Source organism: Botryllus schlosseri, chromosome 7, assembly GCF_051294905.1.
Source record: "Botryllus schlosseri isolate E-star chromosome 7, Bs_hap1, whole genome shotgun sequence".
In the NCBI taxonomy this organism is placed as follows: Eukaryota; Metazoa; Chordata; class Ascidiacea; order Stolidobranchia; family Styelidae; genus Botryllus; species Botryllus schlosseri.
The window spans coordinates 29,864,371-29,883,268 of NC_137242.1; the positions used below are offsets into that span (position 1 = coordinate 29,864,371).

Consider the following 18,898-nt stretch of genomic DNA (forward strand, 5'->3'; position numbering starts at 1 on the left):
TCAAGTCAAGTCACTCGATTTTTGGAGGTGACTCGAGTCAAGTCGAGTCAAGTCAAGTCAAGTCACGAGTCAAGTCACAATTCAAGTCAAGTTGCCTTTTCAAAGTATGGGGCATGATAACGTCATTGCATTTTGCTAGCTGTCTGAAATACAGATTGAGTGGTCATTGATTTTGAACCGATGAACGAATGCAGAGTTAAATATACACGTAAGGAGGCGCTGTATCGCTCACATATACGTAGAGCTGCTAAACCACAGTTTATAGTTACCTGCCAAAATAGAGAATAGATACAAATTGATAGGAAGCAATACATTACCCATTTTCAAATCGATATGATACAATTCGAGCCTGCGCCAATGGTTGAGGACAATACAAACTATATTCGAATTCAATTTCAATAAAACAAGAAGTTTGGTTAAGGTAAAAACAGAGATTAATTACTTTACTGTACTAGTTTACGACAACGTAAGCTGTAAGCTTCGATCACGTCGTTTGCGGTCAATTTATTTGTGAGGGGGCAATGGAGGCTCAGTAAAACGCACGATCATTAAATGATGGGTCGCTCTCACGGTTACACCAGCGTTTCGCGAACAATCCGAACATATGCAAGATTCAGTGATTTTTATCGACATCGATTACTTGATGACTTGAAATTGACTCGTGAATTTTGCTCCGAGTCACGAGTCAATCCATATTTCTGATACGCCGAGTCAAGTCAAGTCAAGTCATTTTAGCAAAGTGACTCGAGTCAAGTCAAGACATTCGAAAAAGGTGACTCGAGTCTGACTCGAGTCAAGTCATGACTCGAGTCATCCCAACACTGGTGTCGTCTGCATCGAGTACTAAGATTGGGCGCTGTCGAAGAGCGGGTATTACTTCTTTATTGGAAAATATTCTGAAAAGCCGAAACTCACGATGTCCTCAAAATGATATTCGTCTCGGTAAAGGGGACTATGGCAGGTTTTCAATTCCATTCCTAATGATGTCATTGCAGCGTGACTCGATGGCGCCTCATAGTGACCAGGATATTCATAATTTCACATAAATTTACAAGTAATCGATGGACTGCGGGTATCTCACTGCAGTGACGGGCGGTCCAATGAGGCAAGGGATTCAGTGCCTCACCTGTCGTCTGGGTGAGTAAGTGAAATCGTGAAAACCCTCGATGAGTCGATGATTACACTGGTCAACACATTATTTTAGGCAGACAAAGTAAAAGTGGTTTTGGGGGTTCTGAAGGGCACTGATTCTGAATATGACCTTGTTTTTTTCAAATTGTTGTGGAGATAACTCATGGGGCTGTTTTGACCAAAATCTCCCATTTTCGAGGTAATGACTAGATATAAAATCGGCTTAGTGGTACTATAAAGTTTAGAAAATCAATCTACTTGTTATTTTTACACACAGAAGACTCTTTTAAATCTAAGTACAGCAACAGGACTATATTTAGGGGTAATAGATTTATCATAGTTACAGATTTTCAAGAATATCATGTACATAAATAAATTCCAGTCATGTACATAAGTATTTACCTTGACACTCAAATACCGTGGCATTAATGCAATCAGTTTTACGTCAACCAGCTATTGTAAAGTTGAAATAATCAGTTGGAATATAATATTATTGGTATATTTTAAATCACAATTGTAAGATTTTCGCCTGTAAGCTATTTAGTGCAGTTTCTTGAAAGTTTGCGGCAATGGTCTGACATAATATGTTCAATTGTTCATCTCATCTGCCCTGATATCTTTCTTTTGTTGTTCTGATGTCTTAGTAGAACCTCTCCCCTTGCTAATCAACAAGATGATCAGGAAATATATCAAGATTTCTGAACAGGAAGTGAACTTTTATGCTCATGTTTGTGCTCAAGTGTTCGATATGCAGATACGAATTTTCGGACCAACTGATTGGTATTGGGTGCTTATGATCATCTAAAAAGTCTTATTTACTACATCTTAGGAGAAACTACATGCAGTGAACTCCTTCTTAATGTAAAATTGGAATCTTTCATCGGTATTCGAATATACCAGATACCAGATTCAAGCTTCTCGTTTGATAGGGTTACTAGGTATACCCACTTTGTTGACTCAGCGGAAAATTATCAATTTACCAGTCGAAAGAAAGGAGACGCATATGAGTATTGTAGTTAAGCCTTCGAAGGACAAATTTTTATAGTTATATACTCATCTTTAATCTTGGTAGAATGACCAATTGATACAGGAGAATATGTATTTCCGTTGTGCAAAAGTACAAATTTTAGGCTTCAAAAACTGCATTTTTGACAAACAAATATTTCGCATCATGTCCTGTTAATATTGACAGAACGACTTAGAATGACATGAGGATTCTTTATAGTAAATTAGTTATTTATACGCAGTATAACATTAGAAAAAACTTCGATTTTCTTCGTACCAAGTGAAATATTTAGGGGCAAAAACAGTAATTTTGGGCGTTTTTAGGGGTGTAAATATCTCCTGACAAAGAGCCAATCTGACAAAACTAATGTGATATTCGTAATCAGCAACCTCAAAAACCCCAGAAACGGCTCTCAGATGTTCTGCCTAAAAATTTTTTTCATTTTGTTGACCAGTGTTATAGATGTTTTACATCGATGTTCATAAATAACTAAATTTGAACATTTTTCACCCAAAATCATCAATTTGCATAATTACTATTCAAAAATACAGCGCGAAAGGAGAGGTGAGGCACAGGCGAGGCACGGGCGGATCATGCCTCACCTGCGACAATGCAATTCATCATAAATAGCTTGGAATTCATATTAACTGATATCAATCAAATGCCATCGTCACACTGATTCCGAAAATCCAAATATTAACAGTGTCAGAGCACCAGAACCCCCCAAAATCGCCAATGAAGGTGACATTCGGCTTTATTACAGACAATACCGTCGCAGAGAAACAATGGCCAGGTGAGGCACAAACGAATCTGCCTCATGCACTATTCGCTAACAATTGGACAATCAAAGAGCAGTGAAACGCGCTATCGATTTCGGAATCCAACAGTGTTGTAGGAATTATATAGTAGCGACGGCCAATATACGTAATGCGGAGCCAGTACATTCCCTTACTTATGTAGCTGTTATGTATTTTCCATCCATAGCTACGTTAAATTGCGGTATGTGATAGCTACTTACATAGGCTGCATTGTCCTTGTTTGTGTCCTCTATGCTGTGTTGGACTGCAATAGGCTACCTATAACCCCTAATTGTGGTATATTATAGCTATACTTACATAGCCTGCGTTGTCGTTGTTTGTGGTCAGTGGTGGCATTCCTAGTGTTTTTACACTAGATCTAGTGTATTCTGACTTGACCTATAGTGTCCTAGTGCATTTTCTTTCAAAATTCGGCAAATTTAGTGTTTTTTTACTGAACAAAATTTGTAAATGAGGATACTATTTTCATGTGGCTTCGAATAATTTATACCGGTACTTGAAGAGATAGTAATTATTATCCGTCTAAACTTGCCCATTTAGCACAATAGCGACCAGCCCTATATGTATTGTAGAATATGGAATTGCAAAGGATATCGGTGTGTGCAAAGAAAATGCTCTCTGTACCCACTGCTATTGTTACGTGCGTGCGTGTTTGTGTGTGTGTGGGGGGGGGCGTGCCTCACCAGCCATGAACCTCACCGCAAGTCACTGTCTCACTGTCATCACTCTGCACAAGTGGTCAAAGTAGTCATCTTCAGTACTCAAGTAGAAGTAAGAGAAACGTGGTCAACTTCTGCGCAAGTACAAGTACAAGTAGCCATTTCCAAGTAAGAGATAAGTATTCTAGGCATATAGTTCTGCTTAAAACTGGAAACTGTGAAGTTGAAGTATGGAAGTAATCGCAAAACCTAATCAATAGAGTAAGTAGTGCAAGTAGGTAAAAGATACCTGGGTGCCCCTTCATGAAAGTAGAAGTACTCCGTTGGTGACTACCTCCGTTATTCTGAGGCTTCGGATTGGACCGTGGAGGTTACGAGTAGATTTATATTTTTGACATTTTTACTCGATTATCTTGTTTCGGCAGCATCAAAATAGTAGTGCAGGGAAAATATATCTTCGCAAACCCCAGAATAAAGGAAAACTACCCCCATGTTCCGACTCTAGGAATTCTCCAATAATTGCGATTACAAAGAGAGTTATTTCTGAAGGTTATTTTTTATTTATTTTTGCTCTTAGTTTTTGCGAGGTTGGTAGTCCATATAAAAATAAATACATGTAACACTAAATCGTGCTCAGCACGAAGAAAAAATTTCATGTGGCATATAAATCTGTCCAAAATAATATTGTTTATGTTGATTTACAAAAGAATTATGAGCTTACTTTACGCCTTCGAAATTCCGGAGCTTTAAGCATATTTTAGAAATTACTGCAGGACGCAGTTTGGGAGGTGAATTTCCGGATTCCCGGGGATTTCACTGTTCAATTACCATTACGTAGCCTACACCTCGACTTTGCTTCTATAAATGGTCGAAGGTCGGCCGTAAATGTGACATTTGTAAAATATTCCTGATCGCCCGAACTCTACGTTCTTTGTTACATTGTTTTTCCCACTGAGAATGCGAATTTCGATACATTTCATTTGATCGTTGTACTTTCGATGAAGGCCGGTGTAAGCGTGTTGTGCAATGATTTAAAGCAGGGGGAGGTCAGCATGCGTCCAGACTGACATTTGTGCGGTCGTGGACAATTCAATTAAAAATTAGAATGTGTTGGCGGCCGTCGACAAAATTTCTGAGAGATTTAATTAATCTTTAAATTTCCTTCGCGCTATGCGCGACTCAATGCGACTTGGTATAGTAGTAATAATGGTTCTATAATCTATACCAATACCGAGAAAACCGTTACCGAGAATGAACATTATCGAGAATGCCATTACCGAGAATGGACATTGCCGAGAAAGGACATTACCGAGAATGGTCATTACCGAGAATGGACATTACCGAGAATGGTCAATGTCAAGAATATAGCTTACTGGGACTGACGTTGCCGAGAAATTTATACCTGAGCATCGATACCGAATGTGACAACGTCGTGATGCGCTCACACGACCTGTGCAGATGCATAACATGCCTGTATTGCATATATTGCATTCTCGGTAATGTCCATTTTCGGTGGTGTCCATTTTCGGTAATGGCATTCTCGGTAATGGTATTCTCGGTATTGACCGGACACCGTAATAATAATGTCCCAGCTGATCACAATATACAACAAAAAGAATCAGAAAAGCAGTCCAAATACGCAGACCTCAAAATGGAATGTGAGAAAATGTTGCGATGCAAAATAAACATTGTACCGATCGTCATTGGCGCTACAGGGGTTGTAAGCAAAAAACTCATGAGACATATCCAACAGATTCCGGGTAACTTTCGATTCGACATGAACCAAAAGATCACGTTATTGGGCACTGTGCATATTATTCGGAAGGCCTTGAATGCACCACTGGACTAAAATTATACTAGTGAATCACAGCATCATTTCTATAATTTCGACTCTTCATTTTCAATCATCTCTACCTCTGCTCTGTAACCCTTGCCAATTCTTCATCTACTGTAATTCTGTAATTGACTTCTCCATGTACTGCATAGGAATAACAATTTGACTGCATTACTGAAATTCTAAAAATTTACTCCAATCTCGCCATTTTCCTTTGGGTGCAGGTTGCTCCCCGGATTATGTGTGTATTGACCAGGTTCTTACTGTGATAAAGAATATAATAGTAGTATAGTAATATATATCACCGCCCGTTGCAGTCTGAGTCCCACAGTACAGATGCGAACAGCGGAGGAAAATAATGCACCCCAATTAAAAATACTAACTTGGAATCGTGTGCTACTCACGAAAGAAATTTGTTTCTGGTACGTTTGAAAGATTCCAATATATTTCCACTATACCTAAAAGCTAGATAGGAGGTAAAAAATAACAGCATGCAGCAAAGCGACTAATAACCACTGTCCCACCCGAATATTCATCATCATTAATAACTTGCCCTAAATTTTCGATAACACTACCTCCATCAACTCACCGGCGAATCTGATCACATGGACTTCATATGACAGCAATATGTGAGACTACTAATATTATTGATAAACTTCTTGGAGGTACAGAACTTCAGTATACAATGGAATAGTATATTCATATTGAAATGAAACCCGAATATTTTCGGCTGACACTCCTCAGGGGTGATCGTCAGCCACTTGTAGAGAATAAGAAAGAACATTGTATATCAACAATCGTATCACAAAATATGACGTCACCAGCATGAAACTTAGAATGACGAAATTCATTTGTGAATTCAAAATCCCAGTACTATTCATAACATGACCATTATATACCGATTTCATTCAGTGTGTATGAGACGATATGACAACGTTTAACATGGGTATTTGGCGTTTAGTTAATTCATTGCGACTATGCACTGGTATGCTATGCATCCGTCGGCCACATAAATAATCGAAATGCGGTCGTCAATAGCAACAAATTGGCCACCCCTGATTTAAAGTAACATATTCCTCCCATTCTAATGTTGTTCACAGGGCCACTCGTGAAAATACCTTACGTGGAGTTTGGACGCGGAGGGTTTCCGAGTAAAATAGCTGCTGCAAGTCCTGTTTTCACGACTACGACTTTAATTTTAGGTCGCATAATAGTGCGCTACAATCACTTGGAGGAATCGCATATTTTCCAGTAAGTGATCGCGTGATCACACGAAATCCCGGGATGTTGAAATTGAAGCCCCGTAAGTAGCCTTGCACTACTATATAATTGCAGGAGCGAAATGCTGGTAATCTAAATATAATCTAATTTGTGAAATGCCACTACGCTCATATTTTCATTCTCATCTATTTTCTGGTTTTCATGAAAAGGCCTTCAGAAGGACTGTACAGTACGAAACGAGTCAAGCCTGGTGAACAGACATTTTCCATTCTCACGTTTATGTGAAGCTACTCAGATTTTATATTAACTGGACTTGATTTTGATTTATTTCTTTCCGATTCGAAGTTCAATTCAATCTCCAAGTTTTTGCGAATTCAGTCATTCTAACTTTTATCTAATTCGGAGATAAAACTGTCCAGCTATCATTCTAATTTTAATATAAATTGCAAAAGCTGGAGCTGGACGTATGTTGCCATTCACCGGTGCTAATTGCGATAAAAAAGAAATGTTATAATATATATTGTATTCCATCATAAACCATACAATATCACTATGCAGTGCAGACTTATCGATTACATAACTTAAAGGTCAAGTAAGTTAGCAGCATATTTAGTTACTACCAATATACCCACGCGATTACTCTGGGAGTTTTCGGACAAGCTATTATAATTTGGATTGATCTACAGCCGAACTGCAGGTGCTCACGCGGCATATAGATCTAACAGTTCAACGGGCACAGATTTGCGTGAGGTACTTATTCAAGTTCACTCGTGGATGGGGGGGTCAGAAGCAAGCAACAGGGGTCATATAGCCTATACGTGCGAAGAGCACAGGCGGAAGCTACCGAATGTAATTCTCGCGGAAAACTATTCGATCGCACAGATTGTCATAATTGAGAGGTATGCATTACACAATATATGTATGAAGCAACATAATGCACTATCCATTCTGCCTATACATTGATTATTTGTAATAATGTATGCTGGATTCGGCTTTACGTTGTGAAGCTTTTCAGTCGCGTCTGGTAGAGCAAACCAGCAGTGTTGTGCCTTGAAATCGGAAGTTACTAAGCGTCTTAGACGACTACTCCTTCCTGTTTAAAGTCTTCGTGCAATACATGATTGTGTTTTCCACGCAACCGCACTTTCAGTATAGGATATATGCCTACACGCAGTTGATTCAACAGAACCTTGTTTCATCCTGCATTCGTTCGTGATATCGATGATTCACGGCTGCGTATACGGATCTTGGAAATTTGCATGACCGGTCCACTGAGTCACACGGCGGTCGAGTTGATCTTTTGACCGTTTGAAGATCTTATACTACCTCGTCTGCTCGTAGTGACATCTTCCACCGACCTACTCCGAAAAAACACAGACGCAATCAATACATTCTGTCCGAACGTAGAAATGATGCAAATCAAGTTAATAAAAACGCTGACGTCGTACATGGTGTAGCGTATCACAGCAGGGTAACTCCACGGGACAGCCAACACGCCCAGTAAGGTAACCGTGGAATCGGAAAAGATCGCCACGCCCGTGCACACGACGGAGCGGTGAATCGTGGCTGAAATGATGTTGCGTTCATCCTTTTGATTTCTGGCTGAGGCGCCGCGAACCAGTGTGTGACGATTTTTGACCATCGGATACACGAAAAGTCCGACCAACGATGTTTGCCAACACGCAGTGAGCGCGCCGACCACAAAAAATTTAGCCGTGGCCCACGTGGAACCTTCTTCTGGGTTTATTTCCACGCAACCGTTAGGCGACGCACGAAAATCGACTGGCACGATAAATCCGCATAATAACACTAGACTCGACAGACATATGAATATTAAGAGGAACCAACTAAATCGTCGAATCGAGACTTTGTTGATCGACTTCATAAACGCGTGAGCGTAAATCGCCTTTTGTCGCATCCAAAGGAAGATATACGTTGCCAGGATAGCGAACACGCAGAAAAAGTCACTTATATCGGCTATGAGCTCGCAGTTGTCCATAATGGCCGCGTTATAGACGTCGTAAAAGCGCACGTGATCGAGTACGAATCTCGGCAAGGAGAGCACGAATGGCACAAAGCAAGCGATGTACATTCGGCCCCCGTCGTGCGTGCAGCTCCATTTGCGTCGTCTTTTTCCATACTCTATCATACACAACGCGATCCATGCCGTAGATACTGTAATGAAAATGCTAAGCACCTTGCAAACGATTAGAAATACGGCGACAGACTTTAATTGATGTGGTGACAGTGTGTCGTTGGCAGTTCTGTTGACGTCCATAGCTTTCCCCTCCAGATTCGATAATTTTGAAGAATAATTTGTTTCGTAAACTATTAGGCACATTTTCACTAATATATAACAAAAATATATATTTCTCATTCACGAAAACGTCGAAAGGCAACACACATATTTTATGATTGACACTGCTACGCTAATTCAATTTAAGCCAGAGGTTGCCAAGCCCTTATTGATTACGTTCTATCTATGAGGTAACATAAACTTATGCTCTGGGCTCAAACGTACGTAATATTACAAATGCGTTACCGTTAGAACTTGTATCTTTTGATGAATGGTCGAGGTCAGGTGAACTTTATGGTAATCTGCACGCCTATATGGCGAACGACAAAAACGCCTTTCCATAGAGACATAAATCTACCATATTAAGCTATACACGTCGAACTACACATCTAATACCTTACTATATATCCCTCATGAACAAAATGAACTATGCTCAAACAACGGTGTTATAAGAATAAAACCAATGAAACACGATTTTCACGATAAACTAAAATATGCCATTGAATATGTACTGTAAATCAATATGATGACTTTTGCCGTTTGAGTCGGGTTTATGTCTTGACCTCCATGGAGACTCCGAGACTGTCCCAGCAAACCCCGGTTAATGACCACTGGCTTATAACCAGTCGATAGCATCAAATATTATTGTATTAAGAGTAGGCCTCCAAGTAGTGATGTCAATCCACTTTAAAACCGAAAACGCTAAGCCTTGTCTCCAAACCTTGTATTATTATGCAAGTATCTGGTGAAGAAGGCATGCACTTTCACGACTGGGAATGTGTTTCTTAATGATTCCTGTACGAAGAGGAGCATTTTCATTGCTTATAGTGAATAGTTAATACATTTACCTTTCGATTTGAAAGTCACTCAACACTATTTCAACTTATTTCGTTAGGTTGCATTTAAATTTGCGCTTGGGTTTGAAGAATAACTTGTTTACAGTATATTCTATGATATTTCTTTACTGACCGATAAATGAATAGTTTTCACCCAATTCATCCCACGCCATGAAAAGTTGTCCGCGCTACGCGTGAACCAAGTTCACATTTGCTGTTCAGAATGTTTGTATTCGGGGTGGCGATTTCGGATGAAATGCTGGACATAAGCATCATCAATATATTTTTTTCAATTTTTTTATGCAACTATGCTGAAAAGTCTACGTTGTCTAAACTGTGGGAAAATTCAAAGTGGTATGTCAGATTATTTCCGAATTGAGTTTCAGAGGTTCTTAAACTATTTTGATCGCGAACCCTTTAAATATTGTGCGGTGGAGTGCAACCTCGAAATTTGAGAAGGCAATGACTGAAAAGTCATCACATCAAGCTCCATTGTGGTTATAATCATCCATGCCTAAAATTATAACTAACGACTAGACAAGGTGGGCACAGTTTCACTGACGGCGTTGTTGTCAGAGGATAATCTAGTTTAGTAGTTTATTGATGACGTATGACCCTTACACGGACCTCTTAAAACTAGTTCGCGGACCCCTAACGAGTCCGTGGAACCCATTTTAAGAATTCCTGACTTGGATTATCGTTCAAGTAGTTCATGGCGATTTTACATCATCGGAAAATGGCAGTTGATTGTTTGCTGTCTTTGTCGAAACCAATAAAACCCAAAGTTGTTATTGTGTAGCCTATATAGAAATGCATGAGGGGTCTGCATGTGCCCGAAAGCAAATTTATAGTAAGCGTGCGTTGATCTTCAGCGCTCACCTCATTTGAAGAAAATTCTGAAAGATTTCCATCGCTAGAATGTCATAAGAACGTAAGTTGAATGATATTTCTCTGGCTGCATTGCAGCACCGACGCATGTCTCGGTATTGCGAGTTGCGACTAGAAATATACACTGATGCACAGCATATAGGGGAAGTCGGCCTTGAGTACGAATGGTTCGAAATGTTAATCTATGAATAATAACCAGAGAAACATCGTATTGATTGATTTTATTCAACATCTGGGCGATTCTGAATGAACTAAAAGCTGACATGAACGACGGTAGTCACGTCACATCATACCACTGATTTAACCATGATCATTTCGTTACCAGACGCAAGCTAGCTGCTAATAAAGAAAAATCAATTGCTAGGTGAACGTAAAGTATCATATATTTCGATAGTCAGGAAAACCGGCACCCGAGGGATTACACTTTTCTGGTAACTGAACCATAACAACACTTCATCAGAATGAACTTGATTTGTAATATCGACCGAAACTGACGTTTAATATAAATATATTTCAAAATACTGTCTCGCCCAGCGGCTTGTAACGGTCGATAAAAATCGAATCGAGATCTTCATGGCTAATTCCTGAAGAGAAAGCTGACGGAATCGATCATTCCATCACGGTAGCTCATTGATACCGAAGTTGACACATTTTACAAGCGTCTTCTTTCAAGCCTTTGCAACAATATTACTTTTGTAGAAGAACAGATATAAGTCATTTTTTTTGCTTTTCATGTATGCACTTGAGTTTAAATTTCCGGTCGGAGTGCTGGTTCTACTTACAATCTGCAGTTCTCTACTGAACAGAACCTAATTATAAAATTGATGTTTCATCACTGAGGCAGTGTTGGGATGACTCGAGTCATGACTTGACTCGAGTCAGACTCGAGGCACCCTTTTTGTATGACTTCACTTGACTTGACTAGGCGTATCGGAAATGTGGATTGACTCGTGACTTGAAGCAAAATTTTTCGAGTCAATTTCAACTCATCAATGTAATCGGTGTCGCTTAAAATCACTGTATCTTGCACTGTTGGGATTGTTCGCAACACGCTGGTGTTATCTCTGAGAGCGATCAATCATTCAATGAGCGTGCGTGTTACTTAACCTCCATTGTTCTATCACAAATAAATTGACCATTGACAATATAAACCAGTGGTTCCCAACCTTTTTCCACACATCGCCCCCTTTTCAAGGTCAACACCGATCATCGCCCCCCAAATTTTGTATACTGAAAATTGGGCATACAAAATGTAATCACCGGCAGGTTGACTAAAAAAAAGGTCAAATTTTCGGCTCGATGTCTAATTTGACACACTTTGTAACTAAATTTCCGTGGGTTGACTAAAAAAAGGTCAGCCGTTTTGACGCGTCATCGCCCCCCCTATCGCCCCCTTCGCTATTTTCGCCCCTCTCGTCGCCCCCTTTGTCCATTTTCGCTCCCCTGTCGCCCCCTTCGTCATTTTCGCCCCACCAGACCGCCAAATCGCCCACGTTGGGAACCACTGATACAAACGAAGTAATCGGAGCTTCAAGCCCACGTTGTCGTAAACTACTAGTAACGGGTTTAGTATCAAAATATTTGTCTCTGTTCTATAGACTGCTCATTTTGATCTGTTCTCACCTTAACTAGAATCCGAACATAGTTTATAAAAGTGTATATTGCTCATCAACTATGGGCGTATAGGCTTGAGTTGCATCTCGTGGATGTATAACGGCTAGTGCATTGCATCATTTCAATTAGTTTCTACTCCCTGAGGTTTCGTGCTCTATTCTCTATTTTGGCTGATAACTATATGTAGACTGAGACTGAAGAGAAACTTATGTAGTTAAGCAATTCTACGATTGAATGTGTGAGCGATACAACGCCTTTTTGCAAGTAGGCTATATTTAGCCATTTATTCGTTCCTCGTTTTAAAATAAATGACTACTCAATCTGTATTTCAAACACCTAGTAAAATGCAATGACGTAATCATACCTCGCACTTCGAAAAGGCAACTTGACTTGAATTGTGACTTGACTCGTCACTCGACTTGACTTGACTCGAGTGACCTCCAAAAATCGAGTGACTTGACTTAACTCGAGTCACCTTCGAAAATCGGTTGACTTGAGTTGACTCGAGCCAAAATGTGCAATGCCTCGAGATGACTTGTGATTTGATCACAACACTGAACACTGCACTGAGGGCACGCTAAATGCAAATCGTAAGCGAATTGGATTCTAATTATAATTAGAGCTGCACATATTTTTTCAAATCAGATTAGAATTGGAATTCCAGAATTCGCGAAAACTTGGGGATTGAATTTAAATCAAGTTCAGTTCAAATCACGTCATAGTACATTCTCACCAACATGGCCAGTGTCTGTACAATAAGCTTGGGCCGTCTCACGCTATACAGTTCTCCGGTCATATTTTCTGACAAACCGGGAGTTAGATTAGAATTACAATGAGAACATAGAAACATTTCACGAATTAGATTAGAATTACATTTCGCTCTAATTAGACAACATGAATGATCTAGTCGTCCAAGACTGGAATGAACCCGATTATATTGAAACCGTAGCAATGTCGAGGTTAAATTAGGGATCGGTATGAGAGTTGAATTCCGCAAATAAGTAAATGCCGCAACATTTATCCAATTTCGTAGCAAAAATCCTACCACGGGATATTCTAATCGTAACACGATGTAGTATACTTCTCGTATCATTCCCGACAGAACGTGATACAGTAATGTTCAATTTGTTTGCAGTCATCTTAAAGTATCAATAGTACAATATATAACATTTTTACAAGCTAAAATAACCGCCGTACGCAATATACAATAGAATTGAAGAGCTTCTTGGAGGTACAGAACTTGAGTATAAAATTGAATAGCATATTGATATTGAAATGAACCCGAATATTTACGGCTGGCACTCGTTAGTGGTAGTCGTGCTGGTAATCGTACCCCTGACGAGTGTCAGCCGAAAATATTCGGGTTCATTTCAATATCAATATACTATTCAATTATATAATATATAATACAATACTGCCTGTTGTAGTTATCTCTGCAACACTGGCGATAAAATATTATTGTTGGTAACCAACCGTCGACACAAATATATGTCGTAAAAGCCTGAAACAGGCCTTGAGTAAATGTGATAACTGCCATCAACGGCAACCTTTTAGTGTCGATCATTGGTTCGGTAAACTAATTACCCTGAGTCATTCAAAATTCCTCGAATACAAAGGTCGGGAATAAGGGTATGCGAATAGTAAGAATCGCCCGTCTTGCCACGAGAGGTTGGCGTTAATCGTTTCTCACAGTCATGGGTGTTACCGAGGATTGAACACTGACTATGGCTTGATCGATAACATTTTCAGCCTAAAATCAGAGGCTCAAAAATATTCTGAAATAGAGTCTAATTGTAGGCTGCTTCTATGCCATTTTCAATGCAGTTATATCCCGAACACACTGAATATATTCAATAATAGATAGGCTACAACAATACTTTACGCAGCTCACCTCACCAAGAATACCGTTGCTTGTAGACATAGTAAGGTCGCAGGTAGAGCGCACGACAGAATATGGCCGGATATTCGTCGTGCGGTGACAGATCGTAACCTATACCCAGTGACTCGAACTCAATCATTCGGATTCTCCACGTCACCCGACTCTGTGAGGTAGCATGAATCTTATGCCTTTCGCACTTGTCAATTGTAGTCATCACCTTTTATTGCGTCATCCACAGCGTATTGCGTGACATATATGTGGAAGTGGAACGCGTCACAAAATTGATAATTGATGAAAATATATTCAGGGACATTGGAGTACCAGCGTGGGGAATCTTTTACATTATTGAGAATCCAATGATGCGCGCACTTATGATGTAATTCAATCATTTTGCTACGCTACACATATACATTGTGAGTCATGCAGGTTATGTCTCTGATATAGCCAGAAATTTATTATATATCACCTCATCGTCATCATTGGTTTATTAGCAATTTTATCAGTTCAATACACCACAAAATGCGATACAATGAAAAGACAGGAAGATGTCGAAGCGACAAGGAGTAGTCTATGGAATCTGACACCCACCTTGGCCTTTGCGATGTAAAGAGGAGGCATGCACACTGAATGAAAGTAAAGAAGATAGTATAGAAAAAGAATGTGACAAGAAATAGGGCGGCATGTCATGGGAAGCGAGATCGATAGGTCAGTCGTGGTCCGGTAATCTTGAGGATGGACTGTATTCTACGATCTGTGTTCATTTTGGGTATGTGTGACAAGATAGCGTAATGGTGGAGCAACCGGCTTCTTGATCGGTAGTTCTTGGGTTCGATCCCTGACCGGGACTGATCAAAGAACTAATCAGTAAAACTGGTATCCATGGCTTCTCCGCTTGACGCTCAGCATATTCAGATAGCATGGAGAATGGTGTAAAGAAAGGCTTACAATGCTATTTCAGCACCTTCGCATCGGCATATTCTCAGATCGTTTGTTCCATATGTGATATGTCGGTGTAGGCCTATATATGTCCCCGAAACACCAAGGACAAATATATCACGTCATATTCCTATTTCTATGTCGCCAAACCTCAAATTGTAATTCTACGAACACTTTTTAGGATTTTATAGATATATGAAGTTATCACGCAATATCTGCCTCACTTTCACAGTGACATCGTAGCACTTTATTGAGCAAAATTTATTCAATAAAATGTACTATGGAGCGAAGGCAACGCTGAATCATTCCACTTTGGAGACGCGGGAATGATATATACATACGGCAAGCAACAACTCACAGCATTTATTTACATAATTCATAATAGATGGGAAATCCGAGCACTTTTGACAATTAGCTGTGCAGCGAGTTGTCACAACATGGCTTAGAATAATTTTTGAATACAAAAAGCCTTTATAGCAGGGTGGTAAAAAATCCGGCATGCTACCTGTGTATAGTGGCAGTCATTAAGTCACTCATTGCGAATAAAGGTGACATCGAAAGCCTATCTACACTCGTTATATTATTTCGAGCGGTACTCATGCATCCTCTATAGCAGGGGTGTCAAAGATATATGGTCCGGCCCGCGACGCAATGCTGAGTATATGAAAAGCGCTAGTAATATCCAGCAAATTTTGATGGAAAGTTGGGATTCTTAGTAATAATCCCTCAAAACCGCAATTTTTGAACACGTTCCCTATCATAACCACCCGAACGCAAAGTTAGGTTTCACTCTGATCGCCAGAATTACTAACAAGTTTACTATATTTGCCCAAAACTTTTCGAGCTGACACTCAACAAGTTCAAATCCGACCCCGACATCAATTGAGTTTGGCACCCCTGGTCTATAGATTTGTGATCACTCATCACTAAGAAAGTGCTTTCACAAATAGGCTACTTCAACCGAACATGGAGCACATGGAACGCATTGAGCAATTGAAAGTACAGGAAGATTGACAAAAATGAAAAATGAAATGGCCCTTGTTTAAAACACTGTTTAATACATGTTTTAAACAGAGTGTTTTGAAACACCGTCTGTTTTAAATGCAACCCTAGATTTGTCATATCGTAATCCTGTAATCTCTAGCCCAGATCATAGTAATCTAGCTAGTAATCCTATACTAGAAGCGTGCCATTTTTAGTCTCAAATATACAGTATAAATATAGAAGTTCGTGAGGCACCCGTAAAAATATTCGATCAATTAAAACAGAAGATGACGTTGTTATAATTAGATTGTCGTTTTCACCGTTGCTGTACCTGAAGCTCTCGTGCCCCTATATTCCGGCCTACTTTTCTTTCAGTCTTGGGCCACCCTATATGCGAGACTTGGACAACTAAATTAATCCTGTGGTCTAAGTATAGACTAATTAGAGCTAATGCCAGTATTGTAATTCTCTGATTTGGAAAATGTTTTACACTCTAATTCTGATTGTAATATATAATTTGTGAAATATTGCTATGCTCTCATTTTAATTCTAATCTAATTTCTGGTTTCGCTCAAGATACTGCAGGTGAACTGTATCGTACGAAGCGAGCCAATCTTGCTTATGAGAATGAGCTCTGATTTGATATGAACTAAATTTGTTTGCATTCCCACGTTTTGGCGGAAACAGTAATTTCAATTCTAATCTAATTTGAAAATAAATCTGTAGCTATAATTCTAATTCAAATCTAATTTTGAAAAGATGAACATTTTCCAGTTTTCTGATTCTGCAACCTAGAATAGTACCGAGCCTTGCATATCACCAAATCTCAGTGCACCGAAGATCCAACACTTGTTGTGTGAGCTCTGGCGCCACGATAGGATATCTTTTTAACTCTGAAACACGATAATAATATGTCATAGTTTTTCCCGTACGTGGACAGTATTGATGCGATGTTCAAGAATAAATTGACGTCGTATAAGGTGTGCCGAATAATCGAGGGGTAATGCCAGGGTACCAAGTTCATTGCGAGTAACGCGGACGCGTTATCGGAGCATATTGTGATGAGGGAGAAAAACAGCGATCTCTTGATGACAGCGAGTATCTTGTCCACGTTGGGCGATGAGCCTTTCTTTGAGGATCTGACATTTCGCGAAATTCTATGTCGATTTCGCAGCATCGGGTAAAGAAACATGCCGAGCAGAGTCATTTGCCAAATGCCGGTGAATGCGCCTAGTACAAAGGTTTTCAAGGCGTCCCAACTACCAGCGGTGGGTGCGATTTCAACACAACCGTAAGGTAAAGCCGTTTGGATTTGCGGAATAATGAAAGCACAGCTGAATGCGATCGAACTTAACGTGATGAACACGAGAAGAGAAATACTGATGGCGGCTAGCGTTACTTTGCTGATACCGGACATGATCGGGTGTGCATAGATGGCTCTTTGGCGAAGCCACAGAAATAAATAGACGCAATAAATCGCGGAGCCGAAAAAGACGTCCGAAATATCCGAGACCACTTCGCAATACTCCATACCGCCGGGAATATCAGTCGTGTAAAATCGCGTGTGATCTATCACGAATCGTACCAGCGAGAAACCGACGGACGCAAAGCATGCGATATACATTTTGCCGCCTTTTCCGCCGATTCTCCATTTGCGTTTGACAGTTCCGTACACCATCATTGATCCTATCATCCATATCGTGGAGCAAGTAACGCAAATATTCAAACCCCTGCAAACTTCGAAAAATATCCAGAACTTCTGCGGAGTCGTAGAATTCGTGGAATTCGTCATTACGAGACCGCTTCGTAGAAACTTAGCTTTCGATTGCTCGTTTTCCGCACTTATTAACATTGAGCCATTAATTCCGTTGAGTAATATATTCTACGGCGAACTGTTAAATTAAAGAACGGTATTAGAAGAGTTGTTTTTAAACAGTCACGTGTAACTGATAAGTACAATCTTTGTACCCCGTCTGCTCACGTGTTCGGCAATGATTACACGCGGAGAGCAAAGTTTGACAAAGAGGCAATTTTCAACTTTTCCATATTAGAAAATTAGAATTATAGCTACACAATTTCTTTCCAAATTAGATTGAAATTAGAATTAAAGATACACATTTTTTTAATTAGCTTATAATTAGAATTATAGCTACAAAATTATTTCCTAATTAGAATTATTGAATTCAATAAAACTGGGAAATTGAATTGAGCTCAGTTCATATCAAATGAGATTTCATTCTCCCAAGCATGAGAGGGGAAAATGTTTGTACACAGAACTTGGTGAGTTTCGCACTATAGTTCTCTTGTAGCATTTTCAGGAAGACCAGAAATTCGATTAGAATTAGAATAACAGCATTTGGCTCTAATTAGACTAATTAGACTATTTGATGAATCCAAGTTTGGATGACGGAGAGAAAAGTATCATAAAATATCCGTTGTGAATACATACGCGGGTCTATGGTATCACGTGAAGTGAAATATCCAAAGTGTATGTAAATATATAGCAAAACAATCTTCGTCGACGGCGCCCTTTAAAAATGTAACATTCGCGGCACCCTAATCAATTCTATGTATTGCAAACGTCAAGATAGGCCGGCATTAAAATGGTATCGCAAAATACGGTCGCTCAAAATGCACAACACTGATATCATTTTAATGTGAGAAATGTCATTGTTCATTAGGCACACTTAATCAAACCGCATCGTAATGTTTGATATCGACAGAAGCATCCAACTGTGACAATTTATTGCTCTAATTTGACTTTGCCACATAATAACCAAATCGCGCAAGTGTAAT

The 18,898-nt window shown here is 39.6% G+C and overlaps 2 protein-coding genes across 2 annotated transcripts; both read right to left on the reverse strand.

Moving 5' to 3' along the window:
• Positions 1–6,839: 6,839 nt before the first annotated feature.
• Positions 6,840–12,066, reverse strand: LOC145443255 (uncharacterized). The gene is made up of 2 exons (XM_080321245.1): positions 8,898–12,066; positions 6,840–8,844 (listed from the first exon to the last, which is right to left on the reverse strand). The coding sequence occupies exon 2, from the start codon at positions 8,816–8,818 to the stop codon at positions 7,946–7,948; it is 873 nt and encodes a 290-aa protein (XP_080177371.1). The 5' UTR covers positions 8,819–8,844; positions 8,898–12,066; the 3' UTR covers positions 6,840–7,945.
• Positions 12,067–15,361: 3,295 nt separating this feature from the next.
• On the reverse strand, positions 15,362–18,201 carry LOC145443150 (uncharacterized). The gene has a single exon (XM_080321142.1). The coding sequence runs from the start codon at positions 17,952–17,954 to the stop codon at positions 16,929–16,931; it is 1,026 nt and encodes a 341-aa protein (XP_080177268.1). The 5' UTR covers positions 17,955–18,201; the 3' UTR covers positions 15,362–16,928.
• Positions 18,202–18,898: the final 697 nt, after the last annotated feature.

Bases quoted from the DNA above. Each gene is read 5' to 3' on its own strand.
- LOC145443255 (XM_080321245.1), bottom strand. From the start codon at position 8,818: ATGATAGAGTATGGAAAAAGACGACGCAAATGGAGCTGCACGCACGAC.
- LOC145443150 (XM_080321142.1), bottom strand. From the start codon at position 17,954: ATGTTAATAAGTGCGGAAAACGAGCAATCGAAAGCTAAGTTTCTACGA.